The sequence below is a fragment of the Sesamum indicum genome, linkage group LG13 (assembly GCF_026168435.1).
Source record: "Sesamum indicum cultivar Baizhima isolate 11 linkage group LG13, ASM2616843v1, whole genome shotgun sequence".
In the NCBI taxonomy this organism is placed as follows: Eukaryota; Viridiplantae; Streptophyta; class Magnoliopsida; order Lamiales; family Pedaliaceae; genus Sesamum; species Sesamum indicum.
The window spans coordinates 16,865,739-16,882,379 of record NC_142669.1 but is presented as its reverse complement, the minus strand read 5'-3'; the positions used below and the strand labels follow the sequence as shown (position 1 = coordinate 16,882,379).

General features: G+C 42.2%; 1 protein-coding gene, 1 long non-coding RNA gene and 1 pseudogene across 3 annotated transcripts; 1 reads left to right on the top strand and 2 right to left on the bottom strand.

Moving 5' to 3' along the window:
* Window positions 1-1,363: 1,363 nt before the first annotated feature.
* Window positions 1,364-2,373, bottom strand: LOC110013056 (uncharacterized). The gene is made up of 2 exons (XR_016063545.1): window positions 2,235-2,373; window positions 1,364-1,955 (listed from the first exon to the last, which is right to left on the bottom strand). It is a non-coding gene; the product is annotated as an uncharacterized LOC110013056 (long non-coding RNA).
* On the top strand, window positions 1,377-3,229 carry LOC105176241 (peroxidase 51). Its single transcript, XM_011098973.3, has 3 exons — window positions 1,377-1,826; window positions 2,267-2,458; window positions 2,543-3,229. Exons 1-3 carry the CDS (start codon window positions 1,614-1,616, stop codon window positions 3,116-3,118), a joined length of 981 nt encoding a protein of 326 aa, XP_011097275.1. The 5' UTR covers window positions 1,377-1,613; the 3' UTR covers window positions 3,119-3,229.
* Window positions 3,203-5,970, bottom strand: LOC105176331 (uncharacterized; annotated as a pseudogene). The gene is made up of 4 exons (XR_016063544.1): window positions 5,475-5,970; window positions 4,258-5,230; window positions 3,786-4,167; window positions 3,203-3,627 (listed from the first exon to the last, which is right to left on the bottom strand). The product of XR_016063544.1 is annotated as an uncharacterized LOC105176331 (transcript).
* Between the last annotated feature and the right edge of the window lie 10,671 nt (window positions 5,971-16,641).

Sequence of the window (16,641 nt, the reverse complement as noted above, 5' to 3'; positions counted from 1 at the left end):
TTTTGTAGGAACTCTTGGACTTGCAGAGGCATGTCTTTGAAGTCTCCCTAGGGGAGCAGAAGAGCACGCCCTTTAGCAAAAAAATCCTGGTAGACAAACTCCTCCTCAACTGGAATGAACCCAATTTGCTCAAGTACGATAGAACCATAGATCTTCAGGAGCACCTATTATGTTTTGAGAATGTTGCCCTTCTCCACCATTATACTACTGAGGTCAAGTGCTGTGTGTTGGTAACCATCTTCACAGAGTTGCCCAACAATGGTTCAACTAATTACCCATGGGGATCAATCCGAATGTTGGGAGAATTTAGCTCTCTTCGTACCAATTGCCAGTAGTAAAGGAGGAATAACACTCTCAATTCATTTATTTACGCTCTTTTACTTCATAACACTTATTTCACTACTTTCCACTCTAAGTGGACCGAGCACCACATTTTTTGCTCACATCACGTATAAACAAATATATCTCAATTCAATTATTGTTTCAAAAATTAAAAGTTAAAAATAAACACAAACAAAGTGAGTAAAATTAGTAATATACATGTGTAGCCATTTCATTAGTAGGTAAATTTGTGATTGATTCGGGGCGCATGAGAATTGACGTTGGGATTAGGTGGTTCTCATCAAATTATAAAAACTCAAGTGTTTAATTAGTTATGAATCAGCAAAAACCTGGCAGCTTATGATGCTTTAGTAGTTATAGATTAATGAAGCTGAGGGTGCTAATACTATACTATATAATTAATTAAATGAGTGTGTAAGTCGGGCTATTTTTGGATGTCTCAACTAGGATGGAAGTTTAAGTACTTGTTGTTTGGGAAGCCAAGCAGAAGCAGAAGCAGAATCAGTGTCCCATTTTTCATGTTTATAGATAGTGGTTCAGTTATTTAATTTCAAAAAGGGGAAATAGTTGAAAAAATATGGTTTAGTAGATTAGGACAATTGGGTAGAGAGGGTGAGTGAGTCCCGTGTGGGTTTGGCCAATCTAATTAAACAAAATTCAAATTTCAAGCTAATTAAGCATATGGGATTTGCTTGAAAATAGTAACGTTTTTTGTCATAATTATTGCATCAAAGTAACATTAGCGTATGAGAGTTGGTGGTGGATGGGATCTGTTACCATGTCATTTTCACTTGTCAAATTAAACAAATATTACCATTAACTCTCAGTCTTCCCTACCTTCCCCTTGTTGATTAAGTACTGCATTAAATTCAATTTCGTGTACCCCGACTTGGATTACTAAGAATATAAACAAAATTAAAGTTGATTGAGTCAGGTTCTAAATTAATTAATTAATTAATTATATATCAGTTGTGTGATCAATAGAATGAAATTTCAAACAAGAGGAAGATGGAGAAGAGGGTAGAAGCAAATCATCGTATTTAAAGATAATTTTTCAACTTCACATAAATAATCAGTAATCTAATCCGTTACAGGTTGAAGAACCCTGCGGTCTTATAGACCAAACACGTACAACTAAACAACCTTGTATAACAAACCTTTTTCTTTCCCTACACTCGTCATCCTATTGCTCAATTCTAACTAATCCCTTCAATATATATTACACCAACTTCTCTTCCTACAATCAATTGTGCATGTGAGAGTGAGAGGGAATGGATAAGTACTACTGCAAGAGTTTGTGTTTCTTGATATTAATGTTGATCGTGACGAGGATGGGTGAAGCGCAACTGATGGAGAACTTTTACAGCTCAAGCTGTCCAAATGTTGAGGCCATTGTCCGGCAGGTTGTGCGAACAAAGATAAACCAGACGTTCGTCACCATTCCAGCCACTCTTCGCCTCTATTTCCATGACTGTTTTGTCGAGGTAGCCACTCTGATGCATTCCATTACTTTCTACTACTTCTTTTACAAGTATTTGGTACCAAACACCTTTCTGCGCGCATCAAACAGAATCTTGCTTGAACCCATTGAACCATCGCGCGGTCCATTTTTCCTGAGAATCATAATTTTCACAACCCATTTTTTTATGTAAAAGCTAAACCAAGTCAATAAGGGTGGCCTACGATAGAAAAATCAATAAGCAGTTACTTTACGGCAGCAAGAAATCAAGATTTTCCAAGTAACTTACTAAGTTGTACAACAGAAAGTAAGCAAGCAGGAATTTACTTGTGATCGTGATCATGGGGATGATTGAAAGCTACCATGGAAACAATACGTCAATATCAGATATATATATTGTGATTAATGCAGCAGGGAGATTGATTTCACAAACCTTGTTATTATTTCCTCTGCGTTGATTTGTAGGGATGTGATGCCTCTGTTGTTATTGCTTCACCGAATAATGATGCCGAGAAAGATGCTCCAGACAATCTGTCACTAGCAGGAGATGGCTTTGACACTGTTGTCAAGGCAAAACAAGCAGTAGAGGCTCAGTGCCCTGGCATAGTATCATGTGCCGACATTTTAGCTATTGCTGCTAGAGATGTTGTGTTCCTGGTAATCAGGATTCGTCTATTGCTGATATAATCTCTTCAAAATCAAAATCTTGTCATGGTTCATTTGTTCATAAATGAGTTTCAGGCTGGAGGTCCTGCATACGACGTGGAACTGGGAAGGCGTGACGGACTCATTTCCCAAGCTTCTCGCGTAGCAGGAAATTTACCAGAGCCAACTTTCAATCTCATCCAACTCAACACCATCTTTGCAAAGAATAATCTGTCCCAGATTGATATGATTGCACTATCAGGAGCTCACACACTAGGATTTTCCCACTGCAACCGTGTCGCAAACCGGCTCTACTCATTTTCTCCCTCCAACCCTGTTGACCCTGCCCTGGATCCAACCTATGCACAGCAGTTGATGCAAGAATGCCCACAGAATGTGGACCCACAGATAGCTATAAACATGGACCCTGTAACTCCACAAACATTTGACAATGTCTACTTTCAGAATCTAGTCGGAGGGAAAGGTTTGTTTACATCTGATCAGGTGCTGTTCACTGACCCAGCATCTCAACCTACTGTGATGGATTTTGCCCAAAACTCTGGTGACTTCAATGGAGCTTTTATCACAGCAATGACGAAGCTTGGCCGGGTTGGCGTAAAAATCGGAAACCAAGGAGAAATAAGAAGGGACTGCACTGCATTCAATTCATAAATTATACTCAATGCAAACAAACACTTTTACCTACTTGAAACGAATACAAAAACAATAATGTTCACTTTTCTTTACAGATTCGAACGCAATAAAATGTCTCATTTTTATTTCCATGTTTGTGTGAACTATAACAAAGAGACTAATACTGCAAAACATCAGTATCTTTAGGCAGAGAGATCCACAAGAGGTAACAGTACAAACCAAAAATAATATTCATTAAGCAATCTATCCTCGGATATCGAAGTTTAGCCAAATAATTTCAAAAGTCTAATGAATAGAGAATGTACAAATACATCACCGAACAATTACATATCTCACTCAGCCGCCAAATGGTGATTGAAAGGAAATAATATATGGATACCACAATCAGAAAGAGTATTCATTCAACGATTCAACCACCGATATTGCTCCTTGCTACTGCTTTATGGGGTGATTTCTCATACTCCCATTGCTCATCAACAATGGTGTAGAGATACAGGCCATCAAGGCAAGGTAATAACACCAGAAACCTTGCACAAAATAAAAAACCCCATCAGCTTACCTCCGAATCTTCTATAGAGGTGAGCATAGACAGTCTTTGTCCAATGAACAATAATCATTCTGAAAACAACTGCAATGATGCAAAGCCCGGACATGATCATGGAAGTTAAGAAGAAGCAAATGGCACCTTCACACTTGAGAGGGGATAATCAAGAAAGACGAAGCTTGAAAAAGAAGATAATAAGCTACATTGGCTAGGATGGCACCCATGAGCTTGTTTTTCTGCCTCTCTGTCGTATATGCTACTGGCTATGAGACCTGAAAATACTAAAGAACAAGCAGGATTTGCAAGAGTGAGGAAATTGTACAAAGCCCCAAACTTTTCCAAACCAAACAGCTCTGAGGTGGCAGCAGGTGCTATTCCCCAGTGTGCCCCATAGCCAAGCCCTACAAGAAGAATTCCTACATACATTGCTCCGGGCCAACCCATAGCAAAGAAGAAATGTCCAACTGCCATTATTACTTGTGCACCAGCCATAGCTATCGGCCTTGGATATTATGCATAATCCCTGTTTCATAATTGGAGGAAGCATTGAAGATCGACATGATGAAAATTAAAGCATGTCTTGTTTGTAGTTAAAGGGATTAATTCAGCATACCTGACAATTTTCCCGGAGAAGTAACCACCACCAATATGGCCAAGAAAGTTCCAAATGCTTATCATGGAAACAAATACACCAAGGACTGGTTCATCTGCCCCAAATTATCGATCACAGTCAAACCAGAACCAGAACCCAACAGAAGAGAGAAAAAAATAAGCCAAAAATCTGCCTTTATCAATGCCTCCATCAAAGTGAAGTCCTCCCCTGTGTGTGGCCTTCTTTCTTGATTCCCACTGCTCCTTCTGCAGCTGCTTGGGCTAGCTTTGCCTGAAGTTGAGCAATTCTCTTTTGCCTCTTCGAAGCTGGAAGCAAATCCACTTCATTGGGCTTTCCGTCTTCAATTTCACTGAATATTATCTTCACCTGTGTCTTCGGTTGCTAGGCCCTTCTTTCTGTGACTCGGGTAGAAGCGCCTCTTCCACTGATGTTCGTGGCTCCCGCTAAAACCTCAATGCAACAGGGATGAGAATGCAAATCAGCAGAATGACAAATAGGATGACCGTTAAGATTCTAATAACAGTATGGCTTAAGTGAACCTACCGGATGGCCGCATTTGTTTGTGACCACCCACAGACCTGACAATGAACATTAGAGCAATCACCACCATTGTTGGCCCAACTGCAACCATAAATATCAGGGAAGCATGGTCTGGAGAATGCACACGGCATATATCTGAGTCAAAATGGCACCACCCAACCCAGCAAAACCCTTAAGTATACCAACAACAGGACGACAGCTTTTGGGGAAGTTTTGTACACAAGACACTGATACTGCTGTGTTGTAGTATGTCTCACCATTTGTTCCTATAAAGATGAGAATGCACATCGGCATATAATAGGGGTAAATTAGTAAAAATTGCGGTAGAGAAAACGAAAAGAATTCACTTTTGTACGAGGCTTCCAGCATCAAATTGGTGATCTCCTGAAAACTCAAAGATGTCATCAAATGCTCCAGCCACAAAATTTTCATTCTGTAAATTGGTTGAATGATCAACTCTTTTGATGATAACAGATGACTAAAAGCAGATTATTGCGGCTAAATGATTTGTCACAAGAAACACCGAAGCATTTAGATTCTGGATTTCCAGAATATAAGGAATAATCTTTTGCGGAAAATAGAAAACATTAACATTAGTGGATGCCATGGGAAAATAGAAAAGGAAGTTTAGTCCTAATTCTGAAGATAAAGGAACTAAAGAAAAGAAGAAACAGAACCTTTTATTGCATTGCTTGAAGTCCATCTAGCAAATTTACCCTCTGACGACTATAGTAGTCGATTTAAAAGAAACACAACACCTTCAGATGAGAACCCATACGTTTATCTCACTAGCTTGAGCATTTCAAACAAAAAAGGTCAAAATATCATCTATCTACCTCTTCGAGTTCCCAAGTGTGTGTTGGGGAGGGTGGGGAAGAGGTCGAAAGCTTAAAAAGTGAGCTATCATTCAAAAGCTACGACATCTAATATAGAATCATAAGTGTTGGACGAAATGATTTCCGGTTAAGCAGAAGACTTAACTACATTAATTCTTCAAATATTAAGGAAAAGGTTGAGTTTACTGGAAGAAACAAACACAATATAAGGACTTTTCGCCACGAAAGAGGGGAGTCCAGAAAATGAAAGATACATCTCGATAATTCAAACAAGCACCACGGGAAGAGAGCAGATTGACAACCCAAACCAGTTCAAGAAAAACAAAAGGGAAAAAGATTCCAACCTGAAAATTCAGAGATGCTAAACATACGATGTGATCCGACCGAGATCGCGGGTCGCGCTTGTTATCGTCCCTGTCACTCTGTCGAACCCTTTATATCCTGAAAACAGAACAAGCGTTACCTAGCCGGGTTTGGTACCGGCGTAGATACTCCGACGCTCAAGTCAGTATAGAGAATTTTATCCGGTAAAAGAGATACTAAAGAATATGAAAAGTGAAATATAAAAGCCAGACCAACCCTTTTTTCTCTCTTCCTTCTTCTTTTTATACTGATCCCTTTTCGTGTCCTCTGCACGATCCTAATACCCGCTTCCACGACAGGTCATCTCGCGATCGTGGCCCACCTTTTTCGGGTATAAGATTGCCCTTAACCGTTTCTGAGATTATCCACGTGAGTGATGGGTTTAATCTCTCTTTTTACGCCTTTGTCTCTACCATTCATACTAAGGGTATATTAGTCTTTTATTATTTCCCTCCATCATTACTCCCCCACTTTTTGAAGTGTAGTCACTTCAAGAAGTTGAACAGCTCTGTCCGACGGCTCGCTTGCATTTCTTGATATCCTTACGATTGTCCACGTGTCTCTTATCGAGCTGCGCATCGATTTACGTTTTTAATAGGGGCAGCTGTTACGCGCTGATTGGGTAACGGTCATCTCCTCACCGCCTTCCCAAATATATATATACGGACGTATTTCAAATTGTTCTCTCCCTTCCGCTTTTTTCTCGAGTATTGTTGCTGCGAGGCGTTCCATCTTCGCGTGTATTTCTTCCTCTAGCTGGCTGTTTCTTCTTCAACTCTTCTTCTTCCCCGAGTCCTCCAGGTACCATGTCTTCCTCTAATACCTCTAACATAGGCTCTAATTCTGCTGATATCTCCTTGTCCGCTCCTTCCAACATGCTTCTGAGGGATCTGGTTTCTCCTAGACGCAGACCTCGTTCTAATCGTACTAGAAACCCAAATTTAAGTATAGCTCCTGCTCCTGAGAATCCCCAACCTGTTGTACATCCTACTCCCTGGGCCGAGATAGTTAGCACTGTGAAGTTACAAACACAGAAGATAAAAGAGAAATTCTTCATTCCTTCTAGCTATGAGATAATAATTCCTTTATCATCCGATCGTATGCATCGCCCTCCTCCAGGGTTTTGTTCTTTTTCTCTGCAACATTTTGAGGCAGGATTACGCTTTCCCTTACCCCCTAGCGTAGCCCTAATCCTTCGCCGCTTGAATCTATGCCCTATGCAATTATCCCCTAACTCCATACGCCACATTATTCTGTTCATCATAGTTATGCGTGTACATAGGTTTGAACCCAGTTTCGAAAATTTTTGGTCGTTATATTCCTTTACGACCTCCGTACGATCTGGAGACTATGGTTTCTTCTACTTAACCTCCCGAAAGGAGTGTAGGTTCCTCGACCCCCTTACTTCCAATGTCGGTCCCTGGAAATCCCATTTTATCTTTATTAGACCCCCTTCTGGTCGCGAATGGCCTTTTTCCTTAGATTGGAAGGTTGATAAGCCTACCCCTCTTACGGAAGGTGAGGGCTTAGATGGGGATCAGATAAGCAGCATTACTTCCTACCGGTATAATCCCAAGAAGCTTCTAGCCGAAGAGATACTTTGGCTCGCCCATCTAACTCCTGCCCCTCTCCAGGTGGAGGGTACCTTAGGTGATCTGATTTTCTACCTTTTCTTCTTATTTCATCCTACCACATTTAACTGGATTCTCCTTTTTCTCTGTTTACAGTTTCCATGGTGAGTCAAGCTCGTATTAATAAGCGTCTGCGAGCTCAAATTCAGGCTCGGTCACAAGCCCAAGCTACTATGGAAATTGCCTCTTCACAGCCTGTGGCAGCTGTTTCCTCAACCCCAGATACTACTACTCCTCCCCGTCCGATTCCCATCGAAGTGGGTAGTGAAGAGACTCGGGTTCACAACCTTCCTCCCCGTAATCACCCTGCCGCTCCGTCTTCTAGCTGGAGATTGCAGGATCACGCTCTAAACGACGGAGATGTTGCTGAGTCCTCCCGAAAGAGGAAGACCCGGGGGAAATCACCCTTCCGTCCTAATCTCCTAGGACCTACTCAATCTCAATCTGGTGGAGGATTACCTTCGGACGGGGCCGAAACCGGGTCCGAGATTAGACGAAATATGGATGTACTGCGGGGTCTCACTGACTACTGGAGAACTGCTCGATCAGAACTTCGGGGCCCCGATCACCCTGTGGCCCAAATGGAAGGGGAAAAATGGGTCCCTGATTGGCAAATCTCTCCTAACAGTTCAGTATTTCGAACTCGCTCAGGCCAAGATTCCTGGGAGCTGTATGATGCTAACTGCCTTCCCCTCGATCAGGCAGCTCTCCTGCAAACCTCATTCACCCGAATGGAAGAACACTGCGCCCACTCCCTTGTACAGGTATTCTTTCCTGCTTATTATTTTTGCTTGTCCCTGAATTACCCTAACTGTTTTCTGTTTAGGCATCCAACTTCGTGCGAGGTCTTAGTCTGAAGTGTGCTGGCTTTCGCCATAACCAAATAGCAGCGGAACGTATAATCCACAATTTGAGGGCCCAGCTTGCTAGTTTTTCCTCCAAGGAAGAAGAATGGTCGAGGTCGATATCGACCCAGGAGGCTCGTATCAAAGAGCTTGAAGCACAAGTGGTTTCTGAGGCTTCCAAAGCAGCTGCCGAAGGAGAGAAACGAGGTTTTGATGCTGGTCATGCAGCGGGGAAGATCGTGGGCGTTGCTGAAGGTCGCGAGATCTTCTTAAAGTCGGAGGAGTTTAATCAGCAGGTTCGAGGGATCCGCCTCCAAGGCGTTCGGGACTTTTTAAAGACCCCCACCTTTGACTCTGCTGTAGAAATTAAAGCCGCCGACTACCTGCTACAAGGTTTTGATCGCTGCAAATCTCAGACTTCTCATCTTCAAGGATTTGCTCCCAACTTTGATATATCTCGCCTTAACCCCAGTTTGGATGCTAACCTTCAGCCCTTACCCGAGGAGGATGACACCCCCCCTGAAAATGATGAATTTTCTGTTCTTATGGATGAGATAGAAAATATGTAACTTCCATCTTTCTTCTGATGCTATGTAACTTTGCTATTTCAAGGTATTGACAATTTGATCTTTCTCAGATACAATTTAATGTGATCAACTTACTACTTGTAGCAAACTTGAGATAGATGGAGCTTTAAAATTGAAATGATCTTTCATAGATAAAGAAGGGAAGCTAACTTTAGTGACCTTTTTCAGGTCAGGGTTTAACCTTTCGCAGGTCATTGTTTACATCAGTCTTTTTCAGACCACAATCTTTTCCAGATTAACTTTCCTAAGATCGTTCTTTTTGAACGTAACGATCTTTTCCCTATCCTCCGGTACTATATCAATAGAGATTTTAAACATAAAATCTCTTGAGGTTTTGAATATTCCATGGTCGGGGTAACTCCTTGCCTTGAGCATCCTGTAACTTGTACGTGCCTTTCCCGACGATCTCAACCACTTTGAAAGGCCCCTCCCAGTTGGGATCGAGTTTTCCTACATGCCTCGAGACCTCCACTTTTCTCAATACCAGGTCCCCGACCTGTAACGATCTGGGCTTCAAGTTCTTATCATGACCTCTCAGCATTAGACTTTTATGGTGCAACATCCTTATCCGCGCTGCTTCTCTTTTCTCTTCCAATATGTCTAGGTCGAATGCACGTTGTTCTCCATTTCTTCCTGGATCAAAGTTTGCAATCCTTTGCGACTCTTCTCCTATCTCTGCAGGAATTACAGCTTCAGAACCATAAACTAAAGAAAATGGAGTCTCACCTGTTGAGGTTCGAGGAGTTGTTCTATAGGCCCATAGTACTCCTGGGAGCTCATCGCTCCATTCTGCCTTCGAACTCAACCTGGCTTTCAGATGTTGCAATATGGTTCTATTTGTGACCTCCGTCTGACCATTCGATTGGGGATGTCCTACCGCCGTGAAATTTTGCTGTATCTTCAGCTCGTGCAACCACGCAATTATTTTCCTCCCTTGAAATTGGGTCCCATTATCGGATATCAATATCCGAGGTATTCCAAACCTGCAAATTATGTTTTTCCATATAAAGTTTATTGCTTCTCCTTCCGTGATTTTGGAGACAGCTTCTGCCTCCACCCATTTCGAAAAGTATTCCACCGCGACTATGACAAACTTTTTCTGAGCTCGCGCTGGAGGAAACGGTCCTATAATGTCTATACCCCATTGGTCGAATGGACATGTAATGGGAACAGGGATCATCGGGACCGCATGAGTGTGGATCTGTGAGGCGAATTTCTGGCACTTCTCACATCTTCGTACGAACTCCTTGCAATCCTTCATTAGTGTGGGCCAAAAATATCCCTGCCGGGTCACCTTCTGAGCTAAGGATCTAGCCCCCGAATGATTTCCACAATTACCTTCATGAATTTCTTGTAGAACATACCTGGCTTGTACGTCTTCCAAGCATTTGAGGAGGGGTCCCTCGACTGTTCTTTTATATAATTGTGTTCCTACTAGGGCAAACCTGGGAGCCTTAAATTTAATGCGCCTAGCATGTCCGGCATCAATAGGCAAAATCCCCTCCCTCAGGTATGCTGCTATATCTTCTATCCACAGACATCTTGAAGTTACCATATTAGTTTCTATTCCTTCAGAGATCGCTGATCGTTCTTTTACGATCACTGTGATTTTTCTATCCTTTATTCCTGCCAGCGTAGCTCCTAACTTTGATAACGCATCGGCTCTTTCATTCTCATTCCTGGGAATTTGCCGAACAGTGCACTTGGAGAATTTCTGCATCCGTTCTTTTGCTTTCTTCAGATAATCTGTCATAGATCTTTCTTTAGTTTCATATATTCCTTCAACTTGCATCGCGACTAGTTGCGAGTCAGTGTATACTTCAAGAATCTGCGCTCCAGCTTCTAGTGCTAGCTCCAAACCCAAGAGTAAAGCTTCGTACTCGGCTTCATTATTTGTAACAGGAAAAGACAGTCGAGCAGCGACCTCAATCTCCATGCCTGCTGGTCCTTCGATCAATATCCCTGCTCCTCCATTGTTGGCATTGGAGGATCCATCCACATGTAACATCCATGTTTCTACATCTTTCTGGGTACCGGATATCTCCACCATGAAGTCAACCAAAATCTGAGCTTTCTCTGCTGTGCGACCCTGATAGGTGATGTCGAACTCCCCCAACTCAACTGTCCACTTTATCATTCTACCCGAAGCCTCTGGTCGGGTAAGAATGTTTCGGAGTGGATGATTAGTTCGTATCACTATCCGATGTGATTGAAAGTATGGCCTTAGCTTCCTGGCTGTCACCACCACCGCCAACGCTAACTTTTCGATCTCCGCATATCTAGTTTCCGCTCCTTGCAACATCTTACTTACATAGTACACCGGGTTCTGCACCTTTCCCTCTTCTTTTATCAATACTGAACTAACCGCATTATCCGAAACAGCCAAATAAAGATATAATACATCCCCCTCTCTGGGGTTCGCCAAAAGAGGCGGCGATCTCAGATAAGTCTTTAACTCCTGAAAAGCTTGCTCGCATTCCTCGGTCCAATTGAATCCTTTTACTTTCCTCAATATTTTAAAGAAATGTAAATTGCGATCTGCAGACCTAGAAATAAAGCGATTAAGAGAAGCAATTCTACCTGTTAACTTCTGAACTTCCTTAATGGATGTAGGCGACTTCAGGTTCAGTATGGCCTCTATCTTCTCTGGATTAGCTTCAATCCCACGTTCGCTGACCATGTATCCAAGAAATTTGCCCCCGCCTACTCCGAATGTACACTTGCTAGGATTAAGCTTCATCCCATGTTCTTTCATGATCGCAAAAGCTACCTTCAAATGTTCCAAATGACCATCTGGTTGTTGACTTTTAACCAACATGTCATCCACATACACCTCCATGGTTTTCCCTATCTGTCGAGCAAACATCTTGTTCACCAACCTTTGATATGTTGCCCCTGCATTTTTCAATCCAAAAGGCATAACATTATAACAATAAATCCCACGGTCAGTTACAAAGGATGTTTTTATTCGATCTTCTGGTGCCATAAAAATCTGGTGGTATCCTTGATATGCATTCATCATGGAAAATGTCTTATATCCAGCCGTCGAATCAACTAGGACATCAATCCTGGGAAGCGGGTAAGGGTCTTTCGGACATGCCTTATTGAGATCCGTAAAGTCTGTACACATTCTCCACTTACCCCCTGGCTTCGGCACCACGACCACATTGGCCAACCAATCCGTATATTGAACCTCGGATACATAACCCGCTTTAAGTAGTTTGTTTACCTCTCCCTCAATGATCGCATTTTTCTCACCTCCGAAGGTTCGCTTCTTCTGTTGGACAGGTCGCATGGATGGGTCTACGTTTAGCCTGTGTACTATCACCTCCGGGTTTATACCCCGAAAATCTGACGGATCCCATGCAAACATATCTACGTTACTTCTTAAAAAAGTAATCAGGATTCCCTCGAACTGTCCCAAGTTGGAGCCTATTTTGGTGACCTTGGTCGGGTCTCCTTGTATCAACTCTACCTCTTTATGATCAACAGGTTCGATTATCCCCGCTTTCAGTGCCTGCCAATCTTCTTTCTTCTCTCCTTGAAATTTTCTCTTTTCATTTTTTTCACTCTTTCCCAGAGATAAATTATAACACCTTTTGGCTTCTATCTGATCGCACGCAACCTCCCCTATTCCAGCTAGAGTAGGGAACTTCATCTTGAGGTGATATGTTGATACAACTGCCCTGAAAGAATTAAGCCCAAGTCTCCCCAGGATAACATTGTAAGCAAAAGGCATATCAACGACTAGAAATTTTACCATCAATGTTTTGCATTTCGGCTCTTCTCCCAAAGAGACGGGTAAGTTCACTGTCCCCAGTGATGCGACCTCGCTTCCTCCGAACCCTACCAGGGGAATAGTTACTGGCTCCAGCCTTATATTATCAAGCCCCATCTTATTCAATACATCCTTAAATATTATATCTGCTGAACTCCCGTTGTCTATCAAAACCTTATGGACTGTAAAGTTTGCTATGTCCATTCGTATCACCATGGGATCGTTATCTGTCACGACCCTGGTTCCTGCATCTTGATCTCCAAATACGATCTCGTGGGTGCTCGTTATATGCACCCCTTGCTTACGTCGCTCCCACCTAGTCTCTCTCTCGAATCTCCTTCTAGCTCTTCTCGACCATCCCTCTGATCCTCCTGCAATAGTGTGGATAATGCCTTTCACAGGCGCGTTCTCCGCCACTGTCTGAGTCCTTCGCTCCTCTGCCCAATTTGACCTGCGGTCCCTACTACTCGATCTGCCCCTCCCATCTCGTCTCCTTTCTTCAAAAGTATGGGGGTTCTGTCTCCTGAAATACCCTTGTCGCACCAGTCGCTCTATCTCATCTTTTAATTGATAGCATTCCTCCGTATCATGCCCTCTTTCTCGATGAAACCGACAATACTTATTCGAATGTCTTTTGGCTGGAGTAATCCTCGTATGCCTCGGCCACATCAAAACATTATCTTTTTCCACCAGCATGAGGGCTTTAGCCCTAGTCATATTTAAAGGGGTATACCTGCTATATTTCGGCTGATAAGGAGGTTCCCTTTCTTTCTCCTTTTTTGGTCGCGCATCCCGATCTCTGGTGAATCTCCCATCTCTTGCTCGTTCTGATGTAACTCTCCACTCCTCATCTTTCATTGCATTCATCTCCTCTTCATCAATGTATTTTTGCGCCACTGCCATCAACTGCTCTGCATCTATTGGCGGGTCCCGTGCTAGAGCCGATGCAAAAACTCCTTTCTTCAATCTATGGATTAGGATACTGGTCATCATGTCTATCCTAAGATCCTGCACCTCCAACGTTTCATTATTAAAACGTCCCATAAAATTTTTCAGACTTTCCTTTTCCCCCTGTCGAATAGTAAATAAATGTGTAGCTGATCTCTTCTGTTTTCTCTTGCTTGCAAAGTGGAATGCAAACTTTTGTGCTAGTTGCTCATACGAATCTATGCTGCCTGGGGGCAAGTTCGTAAACCATTCTTGGGCCTTTCCTGTTAGCGTGGTAACAAATAACTTGGCGATTATAGAGCTCGACTGTCCATATAAATTCATTACCATATCGAAAGCAGCCAGATGCTCTTGTGGGTCCCGAGTTCCATCATACTTCGGGAGGTCGGGCATCTTGAAGCTCGGGTTGACCAGTTCTGTAAGTATACGGTTAGCAAATGGCGAATTATGATTGTGGGCTACTATTTCTCCTCTCTTCTTGAGTTCGTCTATTTGCTTTCCTAACTGGGCTATTTGCTTACTAACATTATCCACCTCAGCTCGAGATATGGCTGGTCCCCTAGGACGGCTTAAAGCCCTGCTACTGGATCCCACATCAGAGGGTTGCGGGCCCCTCCTATTCGCCCCCGGTCTACTCATTCCTTCATTGTCTTGCACCTCGACTCTTTCCTGAAACAACCTTTTTCCCGCTATTTCCTTTTCTAAAGGAGTTTCCGTTCTTCTCTCATAGGCTACCAAGGCCTTCCTCCCTGCTTCTTCCATCATTTGTTGTAATTCCCGTCGTGTCAGTTGCACGGTTCCCTCCCGATCAGTCATGGGAGTGTCCATTTCTTGCCGTGATAAATGTACAACGGGTGCTTGATCTTCTGCAGGCGTCTCCATTTCTCAAACGCGTTCCAATCCGTCACCTGACGTTCCCACAGACGGCGCCAAATGATCCGACCGAGATCGCGGGTCGCGCTTGTTATCGTCCCTGTCACTCTGTCGAACCCTTTATATCCTGAAAACAGAACAAGCGTTACCTAGCCGGGTTTGGTACCGGCGTAGATACTCCGACGCTCAAGTCAGTATAGAGAATTTTATCCGGTAAAAGAGATACTAAAGAATATGAAAAGTGAAATATAAAAGCCAGACCAACCCTTTTTTCTCTCTTCCTTCTTCTTTTTATACTGATCCCTTTTCGTGTCCTCTGCACGATCCTAATACCCGCTTCCACGACAGGTCATCTCGCGATCGTGGCCCACCTTTTTCGGGTATAAGATTGCCCTTAACCGTTTCTGAGATTATCCACGTGAGTGATGGGTTTAATCTCTCTTTTTACGCCTTTGTCTCTACCATTCATACTAAGGGTATATTAGTTTTTTATTATTTCCCTCCATCACGATGTAAAAAGTAAGATCTTGAAGCTGAACTCAGCTGATCATATTCATCACATCAAAGGTTAAATTAAAACAGATCAATAATCAAGAATCAAGGATTATCATATCAAACTTAAACCTAACAATTCGATTAAAACCAACGATCGATCCCACAAAAGACAAAAATAGTATTAAGCCGCAGCAAGTCAATGCTGTAGAAATATGATACTCACAGCCTATAACGGCAAAACAGGAACTCTGCCGGTGAGAACAAGCCAAACCCAACCATATCCAACAAATGACACTGATAAGAAGAGCAACCCACAACGGCAAAATCTCAGACAAACTGCCAGTCAAGAATCCCACGCTATCACCTAAATCTTTAGCCACCCCTAACCTGGCAACCTGCCTCTTATTTTAGTTCAAAGAGGTCTTGATCGCTGGTGAAATACTACCGAACAAGTACCCAATTCCAGCACAAGACTGTATCCACATTGCAGCCACAAAAACCAGCATTTGTTGTTCAAGAATGAAGAGAGTTTCTGGTTCAGACAGCCCATCTTCGGGTGAATCTTTCTTAATATTCTTCTGGAAACGGGGTGTGGAAGTTGGATGTTGTATTTTGGGAGGGAGGGAGCAAAAATAAGGCAAGTATATGTTGTTCTATTTTGGCAGCAGATAAATTATACATTGATGCCACCATATATATACTGTAGCTCGTTTAAACACCAATTTGATGATTATTATTACTAATTATGCTAAAACCAACCAGAATAGTAGGATAATTTTCATCCATCTTGGTCTGAATTTCCATAACCATCTCTACCTAGTTATTGAATTTTGTTTCTTGACCAGACAATAAGATCAAATATTTTTTGAGTTTATATTAGATTGATTAGTAAAATAAATGACTGAAAAAGAACAAGCAAACTGTCCTTACTCAGACAACACGAGTTTAAGAAGAGTAACATTTTACTACTACTTTATCATTGTTAAAGGATCACTCTAATTATTAGTTTGAAAAAGCTCATTAGTCATTTCCATTTGGGGTTTATACGGTTCCGCCGGGCCGGGTGTCCCACATGGCCACATATTCTCTCTGTTTTCCCCACCATCATCATACTCCAAATTCTACAACAATTATACTTCATATTTTTTTTTTAAAAAAAAAAGGATATTTCAATGGTATGATTAGTATAAAATTAATTAGCCACATAATCGCTATTGTCGGTCAAATCAAACGGGATCTATCCAGCTCAGTACATTAAGGCCGTGTTTATTTGGTTGCATCCCATATCCGTCTTTGGGATTAATTTGGGGAAAAATTCAAAGACCCCATGTGATAATAGGATTGTTCAAAAACCCCCCTATGAAAATTAAAGTATCAAATACCCCTCTATGATATAAAATAAAGTTTAAAAAACCCCATCCGTACAAAAATTAGGCCACACGCGCTTTGACTACGATTTTTCTATAAAAATAACTTTTTTTTTGAAAT